Raw genomic sequence first — 23,355 nt, 5'->3', positions numbered from 1 at the left:
TGTGTGATTATTAATTTACAGTTATTTAGTTACTAGTTTATTTATACTAATGTTATGATTATGATGTGTAAATATACCTGCCTTAAGTTAATATTACGTTAATTCACTTTGTACAATAAATAATAAGTTATATTCCTTTATTGCCTATATTTTGCCTAAATGTTAATATTCCTGCCTTTTTTAATAAAAATCTTTGCCTATATAGGCGCCACTAATAACTAAATCCGAGCTTTAGTTATTAGTGGTCCTGTGGTTAAACTGTGCTGTGGTCTGTGGTTACTTCTTTTTCCCTTCCATTTTGGTTGGCGATGGCGACCCTGATGCTGATCGCTGATTGCTGATACCTGATTACCTGATCTTTGCTGATACCAACTGATACGTCTTAAAATAGATTGTTTATTATTTATCAAAGAATTGAAAGAATATATTATTTATATGTATTTTAGACACTTGCGTTTATATTTTTTGCAGAGATAATAATATGTAAGATATATCACTATTTTCTTTGTTATTGTTATTATATAGTGGAATGTTATTTTTTTTTAGGTTAGTTTATAGAAAACAATACCGAGTTTACCAGGAAACATAAAATCATGTTTAATCAAACTGAAGTAAAACAAGAAGTTGATGAGACGACTTGCAAAAGAGAAATAGATAATGAAGTTTTACAAGATGAGACCTTTAAAATTGAAATTAAGGAGGAGCCTATCATGGAAAGTACACATGATACATTTGATTATTTAGACGTTAAGAAATGTCCTATAAAAGCTGAAATAGAACAAGATGATGGTAAGTAAATAAAGAATAGTTATTACATATAAACTCATATTATCTTTCAAGTACAAGTCAGGTCATGCCATAATTTTTGTTCCTCATACATTGAACTCACATTGTTTCTATGAATGTAAGTCAACATCTGGTTATATTATGAAATGTAAGGAATATAAGTATACTCTCTGAAAAACATATTTATTTAACTTATGCTCTTACTGGTTATCACCTTAGAAATATAACTTATATTAGAAATATAATTCACATATTAGAGTAAGATCCCAGAGCGATCAGACATAACTTATTTTCACACAGATGAAACCTTAGTCTCAGTAGCGGCTCGCGTGCTTTGAATACCTGCGTATTTATGAAACTTGCTGAGTGACACCTGGGCAGTTACCAGGTGAGAAAGGTAACTAAAAATAAGAGCTATTTAGCTTAAATTTACATAACTGATTTTTATACATATTCTGTAGAATATTATTTTGAAAATACTGTAATAAGTGTCAGACACTTGTCATGGACCAGAACTTTTGTCGGACGCTTTAAAGCTCCACTAAAATTAAATGAACTTTACTTACTTTTACATGTCTGATTTTTAAATATGTTATTAATGGAACTATAATAAAGTTACATTTAATCAGTCAGACAAATTAAAATGACCAAACATCCCTCAAACACAAAAATTAGTTAACCAGAAGTATGAGCGCAAGAGTGCTGTACTTGCATTTCAGAGTGAGTGAGAGGTCTATAACTCGGTTCTCCTTCTTTAACTCACAATCTGTTTCACTCTATGTTATTTTTGATCAATATTTCTCTCCTTCGATCAAAGGTTACAAAAGAGGCCTTCGTCATGAGTCTACTCAATTAGATTTCAACATTTCTGGATCCGATCAAGTTAGACCGTCAGATTTTTTGCAAGAACTCAAAAATATCAATTTCAAACAGGCCCTCGTTGATTTTTTTATTCAACACTGGACATCTGATGAAATGGTGCCATTTATTGAGAATAAACGGATATTAATTAATTCTAAACAATGTCATTCTTACATCGTTGATAATAATACAGTTTTATCGAATGTTGATGACAATTTATCTTATCCTGAACATGAAGAAGCTGACACTAAAATTGTTTTTCATATTTGTAATGTAGACGTTGAAGCAAATTTTGTTATTAGATGTTCTGATACTGACATTGCGATGATTATGTTGGACATATGCATAATTTAAAAAATGATGTTTCAAATGTATTGTTAAACGCAGGCACCAGAAATAACCAGGGATACATTAATTTTTACGAGTACTTGGGACCATCTTTATGTAGAAGTTTGCCAGGGTTTCACGCTCTTACTGGATGTGACTTTAATGTTGCCTTTTTTAAAAAGGGTAAACAAAGACCATTCAATATATTAATGAAGAAACATGAATATCAGCGACCTTTCTTGCAGTTTTTTGCAAAAAGATATTTTGAAAATAGTCCAAAAATTTATCTGCGAAATTTATAGTTTTACTGATACGTGCAACATTAATGCTGCCCGGCTTCAATTGTTTTTAAATAATTACAGCGTATCTAATATTAACGAAGAATTTGATCGCAAAAATTTAAAAAATTTTAACGTTAGTGAATTCCTTCAAACTTCAGGTATTATACTTTGATTTCAGGTTTAGAATTTATTATGTTTGTGATTTTCTGCTTTTTAATTCTTTGAACTATTTTTTGCAGAAGAACCCGTCAGCAACAACATAACTGATAATGATGAAGATGATGACTCGGATGATCAGCATCATGATTGGTTGAATGATGAAAATTGTAATAATTGCGACAATGAATATGATGATTAAAATATGAAAAATGTTTGTTTTAATCAATCTCAGTTGAAGATTTTTTACAAAAATTATTTTTTTTAATTATCCTAACTAGTATCCTTTTACAATAAAGTAAATATAATTACTATTTAAATGGGAATAAGCCACAATTAAAGGTTAAAGTACGTTTATTGACGTTATTAAAATGCCACAAGAAAATAGCTTCAGAACAATAAAAAGTAAATATAATTTCTTATGAAACCAAATTGCTCCGATTTAATTAATTATCCCAAATATATTCAATACATTAATTTATTTTAATATTTATCTTAATGCTAGAGTTCAATAGAGATGCAAAAGAGGCTCATGCGCACAGCACTCTCGCGCTCATACTTCTGGTTAACTAATTTTTGTGTTTGAGGGATGTTTGGTCATTTTAATTTGTCTGACTGATTAAATATAACTTTATTATAGTTCCATTAATAACATATTTAAAAATCAGACATGTAAAAGTAAGTAAAGTTCATTTAATTTTAGTGGAGCTTTAAAGCGTCTGACAAAAGTTCTGGTCCATGACAAGTGTCTGACACTTATTACGGTATTTTCAAAATAATATTCTACAGAATATGTATAAAAATCAGTTATGTAAATTTAAGTTAAATAGCTCTTATTTTTAGTTACCTTTCTCACCTGGTAACTGCCCAGGTGTCACTCAGCAAGTTTCATAAATACGCAGGTATTCAAAGCACGCGAGATGCTACTGAGACTCTAAGGTTTCATCTGTGTGAAAATAAGTTATGTCTGATCGCTCTGGGATCTTGGACTATATGGTTTGGAATGATAATGCTCAATTAATTGGTAAGTTTGTTAAAAATTTAAAATTTGTTCAGGGATTGTAATCAAAACAAAGGAACTTCTCTGATAGTTTTTGCTATAAGATTGATTTGTATTTGCTATAAGACAAGTTGGTACAGAAAATCCCTGTCTATGTTCTAAATCCCTATCAAACTGATAGTTTCTATTGAAAGATTTGTAATTGCTATAAGACAAGTTGGTACAGCCAAATCCCTGTCTATGGGATACAGCATCGCCAGATTGCTGTAATATTAATAAAAAACAGCAGTGCTGGGTCGAAAATTTCTAAGCAAATGTGCGATAGTTTTTAGGCCATGACTACAGTACAACAAAATGAATAGGGTAAGAAATAAACATGTTTTTATTATAAATACATAGGTATTTCATTTTCATAAGTAGACAGTTTAAATTTAAAAATTTGCCAATTGGAATTTTGATTATTGAAAGAGTATAAAACTGCATTATTATGTGAGGAATATGGTCATGTCATAAGTATTTATTGTATGATCATTTACCATGGGCATAGCTAGTTTTTGATGTAGGGTGAGGCAAACAATTTACGAATTGGAGATAAGTACATCACAAAATAAATTAATGTTACTGACCAAAGTAGATTTCGAGGAATTTAAAATAATTGTATGTAAGTATTTATCGCTAATTCGTAAATGTTGACTACATCTATCTGCTTTCTACACTATGTGACGAATTAAATACAACTATTTTGCTAGGGCAATACGTTAGTATGCATGACATAATCAGCAAAATAGTCATGAACTGCAGTCGCTAACCTTGCGGAGGATACTATCGTATTTGTAATATCAATGCCATCATCATTATGAAGTCCTTAAACTGATACAGTATCTTCGGGTCTATATCCATCTGTTACACGCACAAAATTATGGACTATGCTGCAAGTTTTTACTATATCTTCAGCAAAGTATATTGATATGTTTAGTAGTCTGTGAAATATTCTTCACTTGGTAGAAAGTATTCCAAAAGTACATTTAATAAATCTTCGTGCTCAAGTTAACCTGCAATTATGTATTCTCTTCGTTAATGATAGATTTTTTCCCTCCAAATTGTTTTCATTTTTACAAACGCATTTCTTGCTATTTCTGTCCTGGATCTTATTTCGGTTGTTTGATCATTATTGTCTGAAATCCAAGTTCCTAGATATTTGTATTCATCAACCCTTTCCATCGGTACATTTCTCAAATGTATGTTTGTTGGTATATTGTTGCAAAGAAAACAAAAAATAAAGACAGAATAAGTGATGGAAGAAAACGGTTGATGGAAAAGAGACGCACATTTCTAAGCGAAGGAAAGCAAAACACCGATGGTCTCAAAGAATTGAAAAAACAAATAAAGAAGAGGGCAAAGGAAGATGTAAGGATCTACAATGAAAACAAGGTAGAAAAAATAATAGAAAAGAACCGAGGCCTGAAATGCTTAAGATCAAATTTAGGAAAGCCTATAATAATCTCATTGAAGGATAAAGATGGGAAAGAAATAAGAGAAAAGAACGAAATCCTAAAAGTTACTCAAACATTTTACCGTGATTTATATTCCTCAAACAAGAACCCAGAAAACACTGCAAAGGAAGATCTTAAGAGAAAGATAACGAATGTCAACTCAGAAATACTCCCTGACATAGAATCCTTTGAAATAAAACAAGCTATTGCACAACTAAAGAACAATAAGGCTCCGGGCTCAGAGGGATTACTTGTAGAAATGTCGAAGGAGGGGAGCGAAATTATTCTTGAAGAATTGAAAATTTTTTTCAACGAATGTCTTCACAGAGGAAAAGTCTCAGATGATTGGAATGAAAGTTTGACAATACTTCTCTTCAAAAAAGGACAGGGGAGATCTGAAGAACTATAGGTCAATCTCCCTGCTGTCTCAAATGTACAAACTATTTATGAGAGTAATAACTAACAGGTTAACCTCGATAGCTATCAACCGGTAGAGCAGACAGGATTCCGAAAGAGTTACAGTACAGCGGATCATCTTCTAACAGTCAGAACGCTTATAGAGAAAGCCAATTAATATCACTTGAACTTATACATTGGCTTCGTTGATTATGAAAAGGCATTCGACTCCATAGAACTTTGGGCAATAGAGAGAGCTATGAACAACTAGAGGATAGACTCCCGATACAGAATGCTCATACATAATATTTACAAGAAAGCTACAATGAAAATACAAATAGATGCGAAAACCAAAGATATACCAATCAACAGAGGAGTTCGCCAGGGAGATGTTATCTCAGCAAAGCTATTCACAATTGGACTAGAAGACGTGTTCAAAGACATTAACTGGGCAGATAAAGAAATAAATGTTCTTTAATGGAAGAAAACTGAAAACTGAAAAATTTGAGATAGGTACGCTGATGAACATTGTAATATTCGCTACGAGTTTCAAAGAACTACAGACCATGATGACGCAACTATTTCAAGCTTCCGAAAAAGTAGGTCTTAAGATGAACTTGGAAAAAACAAAAATAATAACAAATACACCAAACATTAGAGAAATAACGTTGAACGACATAAATTTAGAAACAGTAAGTGAATACATATAATATCTGGGACAGATAATGAAAGTTAACAACGAAAATCAAACTTTCGAAATTACCAGAAGAATAAGGTTAACGTGGACAGGATTTGGAAAAGGGAGTTGGATCTTGAAAAGCACTAAAATAGAACAATATTTGAAAACCAGAATTTACGATTAGTGTATCCTCCCTATACTCTATACTACTATAAGTCTAATAATATGGATAAAATAGTAAAGGCACAAAGAGCGATGGAAAGATTAATGCTCGGAGTGAGACTTATAGACAAAAACCAAAGTAAAAGACGCAGGAGAACATGCTGCCAAATTAAAACGGAGCTTCGCAGGACACAATGACCGACTAAAGGATAAAAGATGGAACCACGAAATACAACAATGGAGACCATGGTTAGGAAAGAGAAGCAGAGGAAGACCACAAATGAGATGGGCTGATGACATTAAGAAGATCGGAGGACACAACTGGAAGCAAGTGGCGCAAAATAGAAAACACTGGATTGATGTCCAAAGTTGGATTACTTAAGGCTGAAGAAGAATAGTCAAACTTGTGTTCGACAACAGCGCATGTGTTTTTACCTTCATGGCGATCACTTTTGTGCTTTAATACGTTATTTTAACCATTGGCTTGTCTGTTCAATATAGCAACCTTCGCATCCTAAACACGTTATTTTGTAGATTGTATGGGTAGTGTACATTACCCGTGAGCACGGGTCGTGACAAGGTTTCTGCCATGACCAGCTCTTTAGGTTTTCGCACCAGTTACCCTGTATCTTCAACTGCATTGCAATGTTGATATATAGAATACGCTGAACACTTCACTTTCTTCTTCTTCAGGTTCCTTCTCCTATCGGAGGTTGGAAATCACCATCGCTATTTTAATTTTATTGGCCGCGCTTCTGAATAATTCTAATGAGCTGCAACCGACCACTCTCTCAAATGTCTTAGCCAGGATATTTTGTGTCGTCCTGGGTTTCTCTTCCCTTGTATCTTCCCTTGCATAATTAATCTAAGTAATACGTACTTCTCGCCCCTCATTATATGACCCAGATATTGAATCTTTCTAATTTTAACAGTTTTTATGACTTCACCTACTCGGCGATAACTCCCAATCATTTTCGTATAATACAATCGCTTGACCAACTTGCTATGGTGTTAAATTTCGGAATTCTCATTGCATCTCAACACATTAGGCAAAAGAATTCCGAAACGCGTAAAAAACAAACCTTACACCGACGTAAAATCGATTTACCATTAAAGGAACTAAAAAATTTACTGATAAAGGTAAACATTTAACAGCAAAAACTTGTCAGTGGCATTGTCTTTTGTCTTTCGAAATATGCTGTAGAGTTTATTTAGATTTGCAATAATTTTTAAAGTGTCAATTAGTGCGTTAATTTCTTGGAGCAGTGTATAAAACACCAATGCCCAATTTTTTATTATTACAATTTGTGCGACCTAAACAAGAGTGTTTTTTTCAAGCAAGTCTAGGTATAATTTCTGCAACCATACATTATTAACCGCTTGCCTTACGAATTAATTTGAAAAATATGTGAAAAATGTGACAATTTTCTTATTGGCATATTTTAATACATAAAAGTAATGCAAAATGTAAATTAACAAAATAATAAAAAATAAGACATATTAAAGAAAGAATTAACCCTTTAAAAAAACCAAAATTATTATCCTGAGTTATCTGGTCACAGGAAAATTAAGTGCTACAAACGTTTGCCAATAAAAGCGTAGGTATATATTTGATTTAGTGTGATAGTCTTTGAAGCATGACATATGACAGTTGGGACACATATATCTCGTTTCTTTTCGTACTCCTTTTCCGTGTTATCCCTTTTTCCGCTACACATTGCACATTGACGTGTCGGATAATTTTTCTTCTGTGTCGGAGAAACATATTCTGCGAAATGTCCATTAGATAAACGAAGAAGCGCTAGAGTCGATCCAGGGCGACCAGTTTTTGGCACGATTATACTGAAGTGGTAGGTTTCCAATATCATTTCAATCACATTCATGCGAAATTGTAATGGTGTGTATTGTCCTCCATTTTTCTTGTATAACAAATAAGACTTCAAAGGACATAACTCTATCAGATGGTAGAATATTTTCTTGTAGTATACCGTTCCACGTTTTCTGCTTACAGGGTAATCGCTGATACTATGCTGGTCAACTCTATCAACTCCTCCCATTGTAAAATTTTAGTCATTTACCACTATTGATTTTATACTCTTTCTTCATTTCGTTTTTTTTTTAAACTATAGTATCGGTGTTATGGACATTGAAAAGCATAATTATATTTCTTTTATCTCGCCATAGTAATGCTAATAATTTTCCACGTTGATAACCAATGATATTTCCTTTTGGGACTTTTTTTATGAGCATGGGTGGTGGCATTTCTTTTCTAGGTGCTTTTGCGGTTCCGTGAGTGTCGGTTTTTTATTTTTGTAATCAGAAAATCAGACAGTTGAGGAGAAGAATAAAAGTTGTCAGTTATCAGACAATGGCTTAAGTTGAATAGCAGCTCCATAGAGATAGTACAATTTGCGATGTAAATCCGTACGTTGCATAATTTTGGTTGATAACAGTTCCTTTGTCGGTATACAATATAGGTAAAAGTTTATGGTCGGTATGGTAGAATTTAACAGGATATCTAACACAAATATAAAATCGTATTTTCAGCGAATAGACAAAGAAAACAAATATGTTTCCCCTTGGTCTCCCCTCGCCATTTTTTAGACACTCCCATTAATGAACGTATTACGAATTTCCAATTAGAAAATACTTAGATCCCACTCTAAATATCAAAAAAATGTACCAGCTTTACTTAGATATCTGCATCGAAAATAATCGAGACCCTGATGCTTTACGTAAATATCGATCTATTTTTTGTGAAGAGTATAATCTAAGTTTTTTCACGCCCAAAAAGGACCAGTGTCTTATCTGTGCCAAATATGCTAAGGCTGATCTAGAGCAAAGAAAAAAACTTGAAATAATCTACGAAGAACATAGAAAAAGAAACGAAATTTGTCAGGCCACTAAAAGAATAGATAAAGACAAAGCAAATAAAGACAAGACATTTATGTCTGTAACATTGGATTTACAAGCAATTTTACAAATACCCAAAGGATCTATTAGTCAATTATACTATCGTAGAAAATTGGTAGTATACAATCTTACTATTTGGGAATCACCGTTACCCAATAACGCATATTGCTTGTGCTGGAATGAAATCAATGGCAAAAAGGGTAGTTTTGAAATCGGAACTTGTATGTATTACTATTTAAGTGAATGCTTAAGACCTGAGGTTAAGCATGTAACAATTTTTTCAGATACTTGTGGCGGTCAAAACCTTAATCAGTTTATAGCCGTACTGCTGTTGTGGATCGTACAAAATATAGACCAATTGGAAATTATAGAACAAAAGTTCTTAGAAGCAGGACATACTTATATGGAAGTGGATTCTATGCACTCGGCAATAGAATATGCAAGTAAACATGTAAATGTAACTTGCATGAATGACTGGAAAAATATATTTCAAACAGCAAGAAAACAGAAAATGAAGACAGTAGACAATGTGAAACATAATATAGGCCCATACATGGTAAAAGAAATAAAATATAATGAATTTTTAGATTTAAAGTCACTTGCAGCAAATATATTGCAAAACAGAACAGTAGATTCTGACGGTAATACTCTGCAGTGGTTAAAAATCAAGAGAATAAAATATATTAAAGGTGAAAGAAGGAAAAATTTTTTCAACTACGATCTCTCAGAAGAATTAAAGTGTTTAAACATATCAGAAGATATTGGTTTGAATTAAAAAAAAACTCCTACTCTACGGTCTAAAAGACCAAAACAAATTTTATCCCAAAAAGCAACCCTAGACTTACCAACTCCGGGTAATTTACCAAAGTTATACAAAAGTACTCTTCCAATAAGCGATGCAAAAAAAAAAGGATTTAATGAAGATGTGCCAAGAAAACATTTTTCCGGAAGAGCTGCATGCTTGGATATCAAGTTTAAAAATAGGGAATAATGTCGTAGATCGAATTCCAGACATAATGATGAGAAGAATCGGAAGAAGAAGATATTACCTTTTAATTTCCTAAAAAGAATGTAGATTATTATTTGTTTTATTTGAATAAAATACAGTTTATTTTTATTTTATAATTAACAAAATTAAAAATAAAAACTAATAAAATCAAATGTTGTACTCACTCAGCGAGGAAAAACCCGATAAATATCATGTTTTATTTTTTTTTGTAAATACCTTTTAATAAGATAAACTAAAAATAAATTATTCTAACTAAACATTAAATTATCTACTGTTTGGCTTTAACTAATATTTGAAACAACTTCCTATGACGATTTTAAAGCCTCTTCAGTGTTACGAAAATCTTTAATCGCGATTATCTCCGAACAATGATTTTGTTAGTTATCGGGTTTTCGCTCGAACCCCTCGATATTTGAATTAAAACATTAAATTGATTTAAAAAATTGGCGATCGGTGGTGCGGTTATATTGTCATTCAAAACTTAATGATGATATTAAAAATGAAACATTAATTGACACAAATACTGGTCCAAAATTTCTAAAATCCATGAAAAATTTACAGATTCGCATTTTTATTTGACGAAATTGTAACCCAATTTTGAATAATATAAGATAATTTTGGCAACATCGCCATTCGTCGAGACGAGAGAAGCCGACAGCTATGCTGTGGGCCTGTCGACAGCTATGTATTTCTTTTTGGAGGTAACTTTGTAAGTGTGAAGATAAGAAATAATTATGCCGACTGTTTATACAACAGAAGAACGGGTACAAATAATAAAATGGTACTTTGGGGGCAATTCAGTACAAGAAACTATCAATTTATTTATTATGGCTTTTGAAAATAGGCCAATACCTATAGGAAAACATGTATTAGCCATTATTCATAAATTTGAAAAGTTTGGCTGTACTAATGGCAGGTGTAAAAAATGTTGTTATCAGATCAACCTCGCGAAAAGAAAATTTCTCATGAACGAGAAATTAGAGAAATTCAAGTTTGTGTATTGGCTGAAGAGACGCCGTATTCAAGTAAACAAATTGCCGATGAAGTTGATTTGAATGCAAAAACAGTGAGGAATATTTTGAAAGGAAACAACTACCATTGTTATAAAGTGTAGACAATTCAAGAAATATTTCCTGATGATAAATTTAAACGGATGCAATTTTGTGAAATTATGATGGAGAGATGCCATGCAAATAATAATTTTTAAAAAAATATTTTGTTTACAGATGAATCCTCCTTCACAATTCACAAGAAACATAATTCATCCGCTGTACGTTATTGGTCTCGGGAGAATAAGCATTTGAGTGTGTCTGTGCGTACGCAGTATCCACAAAAATTGAATGTTTGCACTGGAATTTTGGGAGACCATATTATTGGTCCTTTTTTCATTGAAGGCAATTTAAACGCAGTCAAAAAGCTCCAATTACTGCAAAATCAAATTATTCCTGCACTTCAACGTCTTTTTGCTGAACGTGTCATTAGTACAGACGGTACAATAAAATGGCCCCCTCGGTCACCTGAGTTAGCTCCTCTAGATTTTTATTTTTGGGGGATGCTAAAAACAAAATTGTACAGGCATGAGTTCGAGCGAGCCACCAACTTGGAGGAACTAAAGGAAAAGATAATCCAACTTAATTAACTCAACGCCATGAGGAATGCTTTGTATAATAGACTTGGTTACTGTTTGTTCTTGGTGGTCTGTTTGAACATTTAATTACCTAAGAATTTGGTTTACAATTTCTAATTGTTTGGAATTATTTTTAATTCAAACAGTAGTGTTGGAATTATTTTTTATTTGATTTCATTTTTATAGAACAAATTTTATACTAATTTTATCTGTTTTTGTTTTATTTTTATAGAACTAATTCTTATTTTCACACTTAGTACCACCAAAAAATCTAAACGAAAATATAGTTTCAAAGATATTATTTGGAAAATACCAAATAATATCTTATTTTTAATTAAAAGACGTAATTTTTCGTCCAGTTTAAATTTAATACAATACACCTGCTCGCTCATAATGTGGTCTGTTTTTTAACCAGGAGGAGTAATTCAAATTTTCCGCGCCGTAATGCTTGTTTGTAATTGGTCCAACCGCAGGCAAGTTTACTCCACTAAATTATGACTTTTGACACTAATGAAATTTTAAAATTCAAAATTTATATCGACGATTTTTTGTGTTCTCTGCGTTATTCCTTACATTTTTAGATATTTCGTTTGTATTTATATAAAAAGAACTATTTAGCGATATATTAGTGTTATTAAGATAACAATATGGATTCGATGCCAAGTACTAGTCGTAATTATTCCTCTCCACTTAAAAAACACCGTGTAGATTTGGGTCATTTATCATCAAAATTGATAATTCTGGAATGAAAATAACAGCCACGGTAGCAAAAATAAAACAGGCAACAGGTTAGTTTTGCAGAATAGTTATTGTTAAAATCAAGACTTACTAAATGTGCTAATTTTATTAGCACATTACTTTAGCTTGTATTAGAATATAAACAGACTGGAACAGTAATATTGTAAAATTCCATTGGATTTTAGATATCATTTTATCACGAATATATCGCTTTCGTATACGTTCCGGACGATTTTCTTCTACAATGTGATAAATAAACTCTAAAAATTCTTCAACTTCTTCATAACAGTCCAACATTTTTTTATTGTAATTAGAAATACTAAATAATATATATTGGAAGTTAATTCGAAAAATTATTATTCAAACATAAACAAAATTATGACAAAGAAATGACAAAGACAAAGAATCAACGTGTGAAGGTGTCCGATACTGATTACTGGATTACCGCAAGGCCGAGATAATCAACAAAAAAAGAAGATGTATTTGGTAACTTTTCTAGTAACTTTCTTGGGTGTGAATCTGTCTTTTTAGTTTACTACTCCTGGTTAAAAAACAGAGTATACCACTGACGTACTGACCATGGTACAATGAATACACAAGGTATGATATTGCGCATGACATTTGACAGCTGGCCCAGGAGTGTGACGTAGTTAAGATCGCCTGAACCACCTCGAACCCATTATTACAGCTTAACGTACACATTAATTTTGAAATTATGGTTAAAAAGTGATCTAATTTTTTTTTAAATGTTTTGTTTTGGTTATAATTGAATAAAAAATATATTTTCAGTAGCGTAAAACCTTTACTTCTCCTAGAGATTCAGGCGAAATATTTATTTTTGTTTTCATACATATACTAATAATATAAGTACTCTTTTTGTATACAAATCCCTTGAAATTTAAAAAATTTCTGCAGAGGAAATACTGTGAATAGGTAAATAGTAGTAGATTTGCTTATTCTGATTCACTGTCACTCACTTCCAAGCAGTTTTACTGAAATAAAAACAAAATAGAGTACAATAGAGAAAAATCTGTTTTACAATTCAATATGGTATTTTAGATGAGTTATAATGAAATTTAGTAAAATAAAAAATATACACATTACTATAACCTACCGATTATTATATGCAAAATTTACTTATCAAACAATATAATAATATGAAAATACGACACAAATTAGTTCAAACGCAAAACACAATAAATATCGACTTCAGACGACTTTACACCGGCAAGACAGAAAGCTTGTATAAAAACAAAAGTTCAACAATAATATCGGTTATCAATGGTAACTATTGCAAATTGCAAGTTATGAGATAATAAATATATTTTAAAGTATCTCAATACTGACTGATTCATCTATTTTATAATAGAAAAATAATTTAGATATATGCTTATATATGTTCTTCATACAAATGGTGTTTAGTTACTATTTATTCATACTGTATAGTATTTTTTTGTAAAACTGAAAGTTTTTATTTGCCATTGTATATCTGGTTTTGTACCTTTTTCAAAGTATGCTGTGCAATTGCTTGTTGCAATAGTGACAATGAAGATAAAATCTTTAGGTTTCATACATTTCCTAAAGATAGTGTGACCAGAAAACTGTGGATTATATCTTGTTGTAGATAGGATAATTTTAATTGTAATACTGCAAGAATTTGTTATACACATTTTAAAACTGAAGATTACCAAAGAAATCGACAACAAGAACTTTTAAATTACGTTTCTAAAAAGGGTCTAAAACTCACACCTGAGGCAGTACCTAGTCTTTATTTGCCTAAATCAACATCGGCTACCCTTTTAACCAACCAAAAGAAACGCGTACAATGAGGCGAACACAGAGAGTCCAAAAAATATGTTGAGCAGCTTCTTACTACTTCTAGGTCAACGACGTAAGTCTAAATCTTTATTTTTATTAATTATTAGTCATGAAACCTTAAATGGTTTTTTCATATCGATTTGTTAAGTAAGAAACTAGCCTCAGCCTGCTATGCAATTTGCAATAAGAACTGTTTCGGAGGAAATCAATTTAGCATCTTCCAAAATAACATATTTTTCTTTGTTAAATCATGTTATCATTATTAAAATATACAATGTTATCATTATTATAAACAGTGTGAATATTACAAAAATGTCATTTTAAATGTTGTGCAATATTGTGTGCCCTCACTACACTCATATTCGATGGCCAGCTAGCTCATTCGATATAAATAAAGTTGACTTTGTCATTATTTATTTTGATTTTGTGTTTAGTTCAGTAGGTATATATACGTACAAATTTTGTGTACCTCCATTACCACTTTTCTGTATCTTTTTAAACATTTGAAATCTCGAACTCTGGAGTATAAGTTAATTAACCTATACCTACGTGTAATAAAAGATAATTAAAACGTGTCTTATAAAGGATATCTATGTTTTATAAAGGATAAATATTATAATAACATAATTTTATCATCTCTTTATAATTATTATAATTAAATTAGCCAAATTATATAAAAAAAACTTAAAATTAAAAGTCTTTCCTATACAACTACATTCAAATGTTGCGGGAATAAGCGTTCTTGACTACGTCATGCGCCTAAGCGAACCGATTTTGGAACATTATGTATCATACCATGTGTATTCATTGTACCATGCCTACTAACTGTGTGTTTATTTATTATGCTTTATGAAAGAACAACTTACTACCGTGATTACGCATGACATATCACAGAACTAGTTCTGTTCTGTAGAGATGAGCGTTGAATCACCGAATTGTTTTATTCAACCGTTTATTTGTTATTAACGAATCTACGTTTTCTCACTGGGAAGCCAACTAGTTCTGAAGCTGAAATCTTTATTGATAATTCATTAAAGGATTTATTTATTTTAAATATTCAATTAAGAAGTCTTTTTCTTAGTTAAAATCATTTACCTAGTACAAGCGTAATAATTGTATTTTCAAAAAATGCACATTTGTAGAATATGCAGCTTTTATGCTTGACTTTCTGAATTTTGCAATGATCGATTATTTTTAATTTGAGATATTAACACATGGGAGTCCCCGATTCACGTTTTATATAACTCAGCAAACTAAATTTTTATTTGGAGTTGGTGTTTTGTCTAACGTAAATGTGAATTTATTCTGTGAGTACTAAATATTTACTTTATTAACTAATTGTGTGTTTAACATGTCCGCGCGTAAAGATGTTAGTATTTTATGGCATCACTTTGAGAAAGGCATTAACAGTGATAAGGATGTATGCAAATTTTGCAAAGAAAAACTTAGTTATAAATCAACTACAACAAATTTGAAAAGCTGTTGAAAGTATTTCAGTATATTTTTCTTTGATTCAAGAAAGCATGTTTGTTTATGTACTTGTTTACGAAAAGCAGTTCAGTTTCATTAACGATAAAAACGTCAACGACTCACCTCTACTGTTTTTCTCGTTAGAGAACTACAAATACAGTTTGTAGTTCAACGTCTTTATTTTAGAGCTCGACGTTGCCAAATAATTTTGTAAGAAGGTTTTTTATTGTGGTTTGATATTTCAATTTATTATTTTTATTGCGAATAAGGCACAATGTGACTTTAAAATAAGCTTATTTTGATGTTTAGATTTCCAATTCGGAAATCGTACTTAAAATACGAAACATTAATAAATTTTATTTACATAAAACGATTTCCGAAGTGGAAATCAAATTGTTAAATTAAACTTATTGTAAAGGAAAATTGTGGCAAATTTAAAATAAAAATCAGTAAGCTGCCATTTAAATCAATTCGTCCAAATTTGATTATCTTAGAACATTGTTCAAATGCTAAAAAGACAACAGGTCAAATAAAACCAATAAGTTTGGCAACGTTGAACTTCTCCTCTTTTCTTAGTTCCACTAATGCTCTTTCGACGATATAAAGGGCGGACCTAATATACCTCTCTCTTTTTAAATAGGTGTTTCTCACTCCATCTCACGTAAGGTACATACCGACCATAAACTTTTACTTACACTGTATATTATAAATGACCAAACATAACCGCTTTTAGACTCACACAACATATAACTTTTTATGCCAAATCGAGTTCTCTTGAGCGGAATGTATTGTTTCCATCCAAGTCGTCCTTTGTATAATAACAAACTTTCGTCTATAGAAAATGTCACACTGAGAGTGCAGTACGGGTAAGATACGGCAATGCTTTTCTTATGGAGAATAAACGCGCAGGGTTGTCGGTTTTCTCCAGCTGTTGATTGCTCATTGTCTCACAGGACCGGCTTGGATAAAATGCATCTGCCTGCAGTACGAGTAAAATATTTTATATCATGTATACGTATACAGTAGAATAAAAAGGCATTGATGGGTTATTGACAACGAAAACTATGAATTTTGCATATAAAACGTCAACATGAGATATACAATTGAATCATATTCATAAGAGTAAGATTTGAACACCTCTTTACAAGAACAACATACAATAACTGTAGTTTTAATGTTTTACATAAAATAGAAAAAACCTACATAATTTCTAGGAAAGAATTTGGAAACTTGGAAATGATATTATTTATAGATATTATATATAATATTCAAATTTCCAATTCTTTCATAGAAATTAGATTTTTTCTATTGTATGTAAAATATTAAAAATACAGTTATGTTGTTTCTATAAATAGGTCTTCATTTCTTTTGTAAAACTTCTGCTACAAATTACCATCATTAACATAATCACCTAAATATGGCCATAAACTTGTTTGTCATAATTAGTGTTTGATAAACTCAAAGCTTTCCCTAGGGTGAAAGTGCTTTTGGAAAACGAAACTACACTTCAAAATTTAGTCCGAGTTTCAACTGAGAGCATGGAGTCCCATAAGTTTAAATCCGGTGAATTATTTAACGGTTGCGCTAAACTCGTAGTGTTAAATCTGTTGTGTTTTTTACAAAATACGGAACAACTTAATGTAAGCGCTGCTGTAAGACGTACTTCCTTGATGACTGGTGTTAGCGAAAGAAGCATTTACAATTTCAAAAAAGAAAAAGAACAGAGTGGAACGTTGAAATCGCCAAAAAAACGTAAAAAACGAGTGTGCCAATCAAATTCTAGAATATTCACATATGACGAGGGTGTAAGAAGTATTCTACGGAGAATTGTTCATTGTGAATTTTTCATGAAAAATTTGCCGCCATTCTTAAAGCATATACATAACTTCATACAAGGTAATGAGAATATACAGCCGTTGTCTCTTTCTACTTTATACAGACTTCTGAAAGATATTGGATTTGTTTATAAGAAACGTGGCCGAAGAAGCATCATGGTGGAGCGAGAGGATATTATTCATTGGCGCCATAATTATTTGAGAACTATACGACGTTTGCGAAAAGACTATTGCAATATCATATATTTGGACGAATCGTGGGTTAATGTTGGCCAATCTATAAATTACGAATGGTGCTTTACTACGATACAAAACAGTCGTGATGCTTTTCTCAAAGGTTTAAGTACTGGCTTAAAAGCACCTACTAAACGAGGTCCATGATATGTTTTATTGCATGCAGGTTTTTCAGGAGGTTTCCTTCCTGGCACACAGCGTGTTTTTCTGGCAAAGAAAAATGATGCCGACTATCACGATGAAATGGATCCCGCATATTTTGAGTCGTGGTTTAAGGAGACATTAATATCAAATTTACCAAATAATGGTCGCAGGAATGTCATTGTAATAGACAATGCATCGTACCACTTCCGTAAAGAGAGATTCCCTAACAATTCCTGGAATAAAGCTGCAATCAAGGAATGGCTAGTGGAAAAAGACATTTTTTTCGAGGAGTGTTATTTGAAATCCGAGCTATTAGAAGCAGAGCGTGCTTTTAAAGATCAATACGATAAGTATCATCTTGATGAGTATGCTTCACAACATAATGTTTATATTTTAAGGCTTCCTCCATATCACTGCGAATTGAATCCTATAGAAATGGTGTGAAACCAAGTTAAGCGATATGTAGGTACCCATAATACCACTTTTAAAAACGACGAGGTACGCCAGTTGATCGACGACGGTTTCGCACGCGTCACAGAGCAAAATTGGCGCAATTATGTCACTCATGTTGTTGAGAAAACGGAAACTGAGATGTGGACTGCGGACAACCTGCAAGATGACGTAGACCAATTGATAATACACGCGAACACAGGGGAGAGTAGCGAAAGCGAATCCGACATCTCGGATGTAGAGGACGACTTTAGTATAATTAATTGAATATCTGTGAGTAACCTCGATTATTTTACACTGTATAACCAATAAAATGCATTTACCAGTCCAATCAGAGTATGGGCTTTTCGGATATTGGGCTGGGTGCACGGAAATAGAGTTCCCGGAGGTTCCACCCTGTAATAAATAATCTTCACTTATGATCTCTTGTGGTATATTTATTTAAAACACTATATACTCATGCTTTAGTTTATTAGTTATTTAAGTACAATACTAGATAGTACTCAGTTGACGTTGACTAACTTAGACCGTTCTCTTCATTCTTCATTCTTAACAATAATGATAATAATCCTAATCCCGTGATTTCCAGCTATTTACCTCCCGTGCGCTTGTTGATATATTATTGTTTTTACTTGTTTAATTTGTACACATTATTTAATAAGCTTTTGATTACATTGCAAATTTCACTAGGTCAGAGCGCGTTCCAGTTACACCGATATTTTCAATGTCGTAAACAAATAATATATTTTGGCAAATGTGTGTCACGTTATTAAAAAGGATTACTTGAATCTGATGCTTAATTAAATCCCGTTACAACCCGGTATATTTATGCTATCAAGAAATGTAATTTAAAATACATTTGTTAGTTTAATAAAGTATACAGTTTTATAATAAAATTCTCGCTAAAAACTTAAGGTCTTTTTATTCAAATCCATGCCTCTTATTTGGCTACTTAAAGGCAATTATTTTATCAATATATTATTTTATAATAAATAACAGAGCCCGGCGTAGAGATCTGGGTACGGTTTTGTGACTACCACTTGGACCTGTTTGTATCGCCAAGCACAAGGCGTGAAATCCGGCAATTGTGCATTCCTATATTAGCCGTAGTGCACTCTCGGTGTGACATTTTCTATAGTGTAACGTCACGATTGAGAGAATAGCACTTTCTATTTTTTTTTAAGTGTTTATAAATAAGCCAAATTTTATTTAGTTTAGAATGTGGATGCTCGTTTGGTTTATATTCGTTGTTATTAGAAAATTATTTGGCAATATCTCTGATAGCTCATAGCTACTCTGAAAATGGAGGTGATATTGTGGCTTGTTTTGACCAATACAGTTGTTGTTCTGGCTTTTTTTAAATTGCTCTGTAGAATAACTAAACCAAGGAAAACACGTATTTCAGCATCCGTAGTTTCTCTCCAATGTAATTCTTTCGACGTAGCTGGAGCATTTCTAGTTATTTGTTCCGCATACCGATTGGTTTCGGTGGTAATGTGAGCAATAATACTATCGCCAACAAATTTATTGAGGAAGTGTAAGACGTTGTTTGGCTCAGGAATTTCAAAATTTATAGAAGATTTCCCATGATACGGAAATCTAGGTGGTGGTGGCGGTGGCGATAAAATATTTATTTCACACCATTCACGTGCTGCTGTTACATCAGTATCACTATCATCTGAATCATTAAATTCATCAAAAACACTTTCGGTATCACTTTCAGAACCTGAACGGCTTATATTATATTCTGATCCACTACTTTCGTACTGATAATGTTCGTCTTCACTATCACCCTCCATGAATGCCGCACAGTATTCGTAAAGAAACAAACTGCGATACACCTTTTTCAATTATCAGTCTTGTACTAAATCGTTACCGTTAGCTATCCGTACCACTGCGCGATGGGTGGTGGTTTGGCACAGCAAGTTTCCTCACCATCGTGTATAATACACCAACAACAAAATCTCCGACAACAAAATACACGAGTTAACACGTTTTAATATATTTTATGCCACTATTTAAAACGTTTTGCTACTGTTCAGCTGTTTAGTCAATATTCAGCGCTAGATATCTCGGGTTAATAATTTTTGTTGAAAATTGTTTGGCCGAACATACTCGGGATAAAGTGTAAAGCGGTTAATTTTCATTTAATTACATATTTCTGATTTAACAGCTAATTATAATTTCAGGTTTCTCTTGCAAAAATATGAAAACTGATGTCAGTGGCCTATTAAAACATCTTGATAGGAGTGACAGTAATTTGAACACCTTTATAACTTCCAATACCAATATGAAAAGTGGAGGACAACGATTTATATGTATCATTTGCAGGAAATCATTCTCAAACAATTATCGTTTAGAAATACATATGAGGATACACACTGGGAAAAAACCATTGGAATGTGATATTTGCACCAAACAATTTTCAACAAAAGATAATCTAAAATCACATATAAGAGACTGTTCAACAAAAGGAGAGGTAAAAATTCATATGACAGTGTATACTAACAAAAAAATATTTGAATGTGAAATTTGCACCAAACAGTTTTCAACGAAACAAGTTTTAAATAGGCATATGATAGTGCATACTGGTGAAAAACCATTTGAATGTGAAATTTGCACCAAACGGTTTACAACGAAACAACTTTTAAATACGCATATGAGAATGCATACTGGTGAAAAACCATTTGAATGTGAAATTTGCACCAAACGGTTTATAACGAAACAATTTTTAAATAGGCATATGACAGTGCATAGTGGTGAAAAAAGATTTGAATGTGAAATTTGCATCAAAAAGTTTTCTGCGAAACAAATTTTAAATATGCATATGAGAATGCATACTGGTGAAAAACCATTTAAATGTGAAATTTGCACCAAACAGTTTTCAACGAAACGCGTTTTAAATACGCATTTGATAGTGCATACTGGTGAAAAACCATTTGAATGTGAAATTTGCACCAAACGGTTTACAACGAAACAACTTTTAAATACGCATATGAGACTGCATACTGGTGAAAAACCATTTGAATGTGAAATTTGCACCAAACGGTTTTCAACGAAACATCTTTTAAATACGCATATGACAGTGCATACTGGTGAAAAAGGATTTGAATGTAAAATTTGCATCAAAAAGTTTTATACGAAACAAGGTTTAAATACGCATATAAAAATGCATACTGGTGGAAAACCATTTGAATGTGAAATTTGCACCAAACGGTTTTTAACGAAACAACTTTTAAATACGCATATGAGAATACATACTGGTGAAAAACCATTTGAATGTGAAATTTGCACCAAACGGTTTATAACGAAACAATTTTTAAATAGGCATATGACAGTGCATAGTGGTGAAAAAAGATTTGAATGTGAAATTTGCATCAAAAAGTTTTCTGCGAAACAAATTTTAAATATGCATATGAGAATGCATACTGGTGAAAAACCATTTAAATGTGAAATTTGCACCAAACAGTTTTCAACGAAACGCGTTTTAAATACGCATTTGATAGTGCATACTGGTGAAAAACCATTTGAATGTGAAATTTGCACCAAACGGTTTACAACGAAACAACTTTTAAATACGCATATGAGACTGCATACTGGTGAAAAACCATTTGAATGTGAAATTTGCACCAAACGGTTTTCAACGAAACATCTTTTAAATACGCATATGACAGTGCATACTGGTGAAAAAGGATTTGAATGTAAAATTTGCGTCAAAAAGTTTTATACGAAACAAGGTTTAAATACGCATATGAGAATGCATACTGGTGGAAAACCATTTGAATGTGAAATTTGCACCAAACGGTTTTTAACGAAACAACTTTTAAATACGCATATGAGAGTGCATACTGGTGAAAAACCATTTGATTGTGAAATTTGCACCAAAAAATTTTCAAGAAAGGATCGTTTAAAATCACATATGGGTTTACATACTAGGGAAAAACCATTTAAATGTGGAATTTGCACCAAACAGTATTTAACGAAACAAGTTTTAAATGCGCATATGAGAGTGCATACTGGTGAAAAACCATTTAAATGTGGAATTTGCACCAAACAGTTTTCATTGAAACACGTTTTAAAATCACATATGAGAGTGCATACTGGTGAAAAACCATTTGAATGTGAAATTTGCACCAAACGGTTTTCAACAAAACAACATTTAAAGGCGCATATGAGAGTGCATACTGGTGAAAAACGATTTGAATGTGAAATTTGCATTAAAAAGTTTTGTTCGAAACAAAGTTTAAATAAGCATTTGAGAATGCATACTGGTGAAGAACAATTTGAATGTGAAATCTGCACCAAGCAGTTATCAACAAAACACGTTTTAAATAAGCATATGAAAGTGCATACTGGTGAAAAACAGATGTGAAATTTGCACCAAAAAAATAGTCAAGAAAGGATCATTAAAAATCACATATGAGAGCACATACAGCTATTAACAGCTAATTATAATTTCAGGTTTCTCCTGCAAAAATCTGAAAACTGATGTCAGTAGCCTATTAAAACATCTTGATAGGAGTGACAGTAATTTGAACCCATATATAACTTCCAATACCAATATGAACAGTGGAGGACAACGTTTTATATGTATCATTTGCAGGAAATAATTCTCAAACAATTATCGTTTAGAACTACATATGATGATACACACTGGGAAAAAACCATTAGAATGTGATATTTGCACCAAAAAATTTTCAACAAAAGATAATCTAAAATCACATATAAGAGACTTTTCAACAAAGGGAGAGGTAAAAATTCATATGACAGTATATACTGACAAAAAAATATTTGAATGTGAAATTTGCACCAAACAGTTTTTAACGAAACAGGGTTTAAATACGCATGTGAGAGTGCATACTGGTGAAAAACCATTTGAATGTGAAATTTGCTCCAAACGGTTTAAAACGAAACAACTTTTAAATAGGCATATGACAGTGCATAATGGTGAAAAAGGATTTGAATGTGAAATTTGC

The 23,355-nt window shown here is 32.0% G+C and overlaps 1 protein-coding gene across 2 annotated transcripts; it reads left to right on the top strand.

The window, feature by feature from the left end:
- The first annotated feature begins 332 nt into the window (after positions 1–332).
- On the top strand, positions 333–23,024 carry LOC140449632 (uncharacterized). Of its 2 annotated transcripts, XM_072542875.1 has the most exons (3): positions 333–483; positions 547–789; positions 20,569–23,024. In XM_072542875.1, the coding sequence occupies exons 2-3, from the start codon at positions 594–596 to the stop codon at positions 22,749–22,751; spliced, it is 2,379 nt and encodes a 792-aa protein (XP_072398976.1). In that variant the 5' UTR covers positions 333–483; positions 547–593; the 3' UTR covers positions 22,752–23,024. The 2 variants fall into 2 exon arrangements, with proteins under 2 accessions (XP_072398976.1, XP_072398977.1); XM_072542876.1 differs by lacking the exons at positions 333–483; positions 547–789 and adding an exon at positions 3,489–3,774.
- Positions 23,025–23,355: the final 331 nt, after the last annotated feature.

Source organism: Diabrotica undecimpunctata, chromosome 9, assembly GCF_040954645.1.
Source record: "Diabrotica undecimpunctata isolate CICGRU chromosome 9, icDiaUnde3, whole genome shotgun sequence".
Lineage (NCBI taxonomy): Eukaryota > Metazoa > Arthropoda > Insecta > Coleoptera > Chrysomelidae > Diabrotica > Diabrotica undecimpunctata.
Note: the sequence above shows the minus strand (reverse complement) of the source record. Positions and strands in the feature narration are given on the sequence as shown.

Bases quoted from the DNA above. Each gene is read 5' to 3' on its own strand.
- LOC140449632 (XM_072542875.1), top strand. From the start codon at position 594: ATGTTTAATCAAACTGAAGTAAAACAAGAAGTTGATGAGACGACTTGC. The intron at 790-20,568 runs GTAAGTAAATAA...TTATAATTTCAG, and splicing joins TGAAATAGAACAAGATGATG to GTTTCTCTTGCAAAAATATG.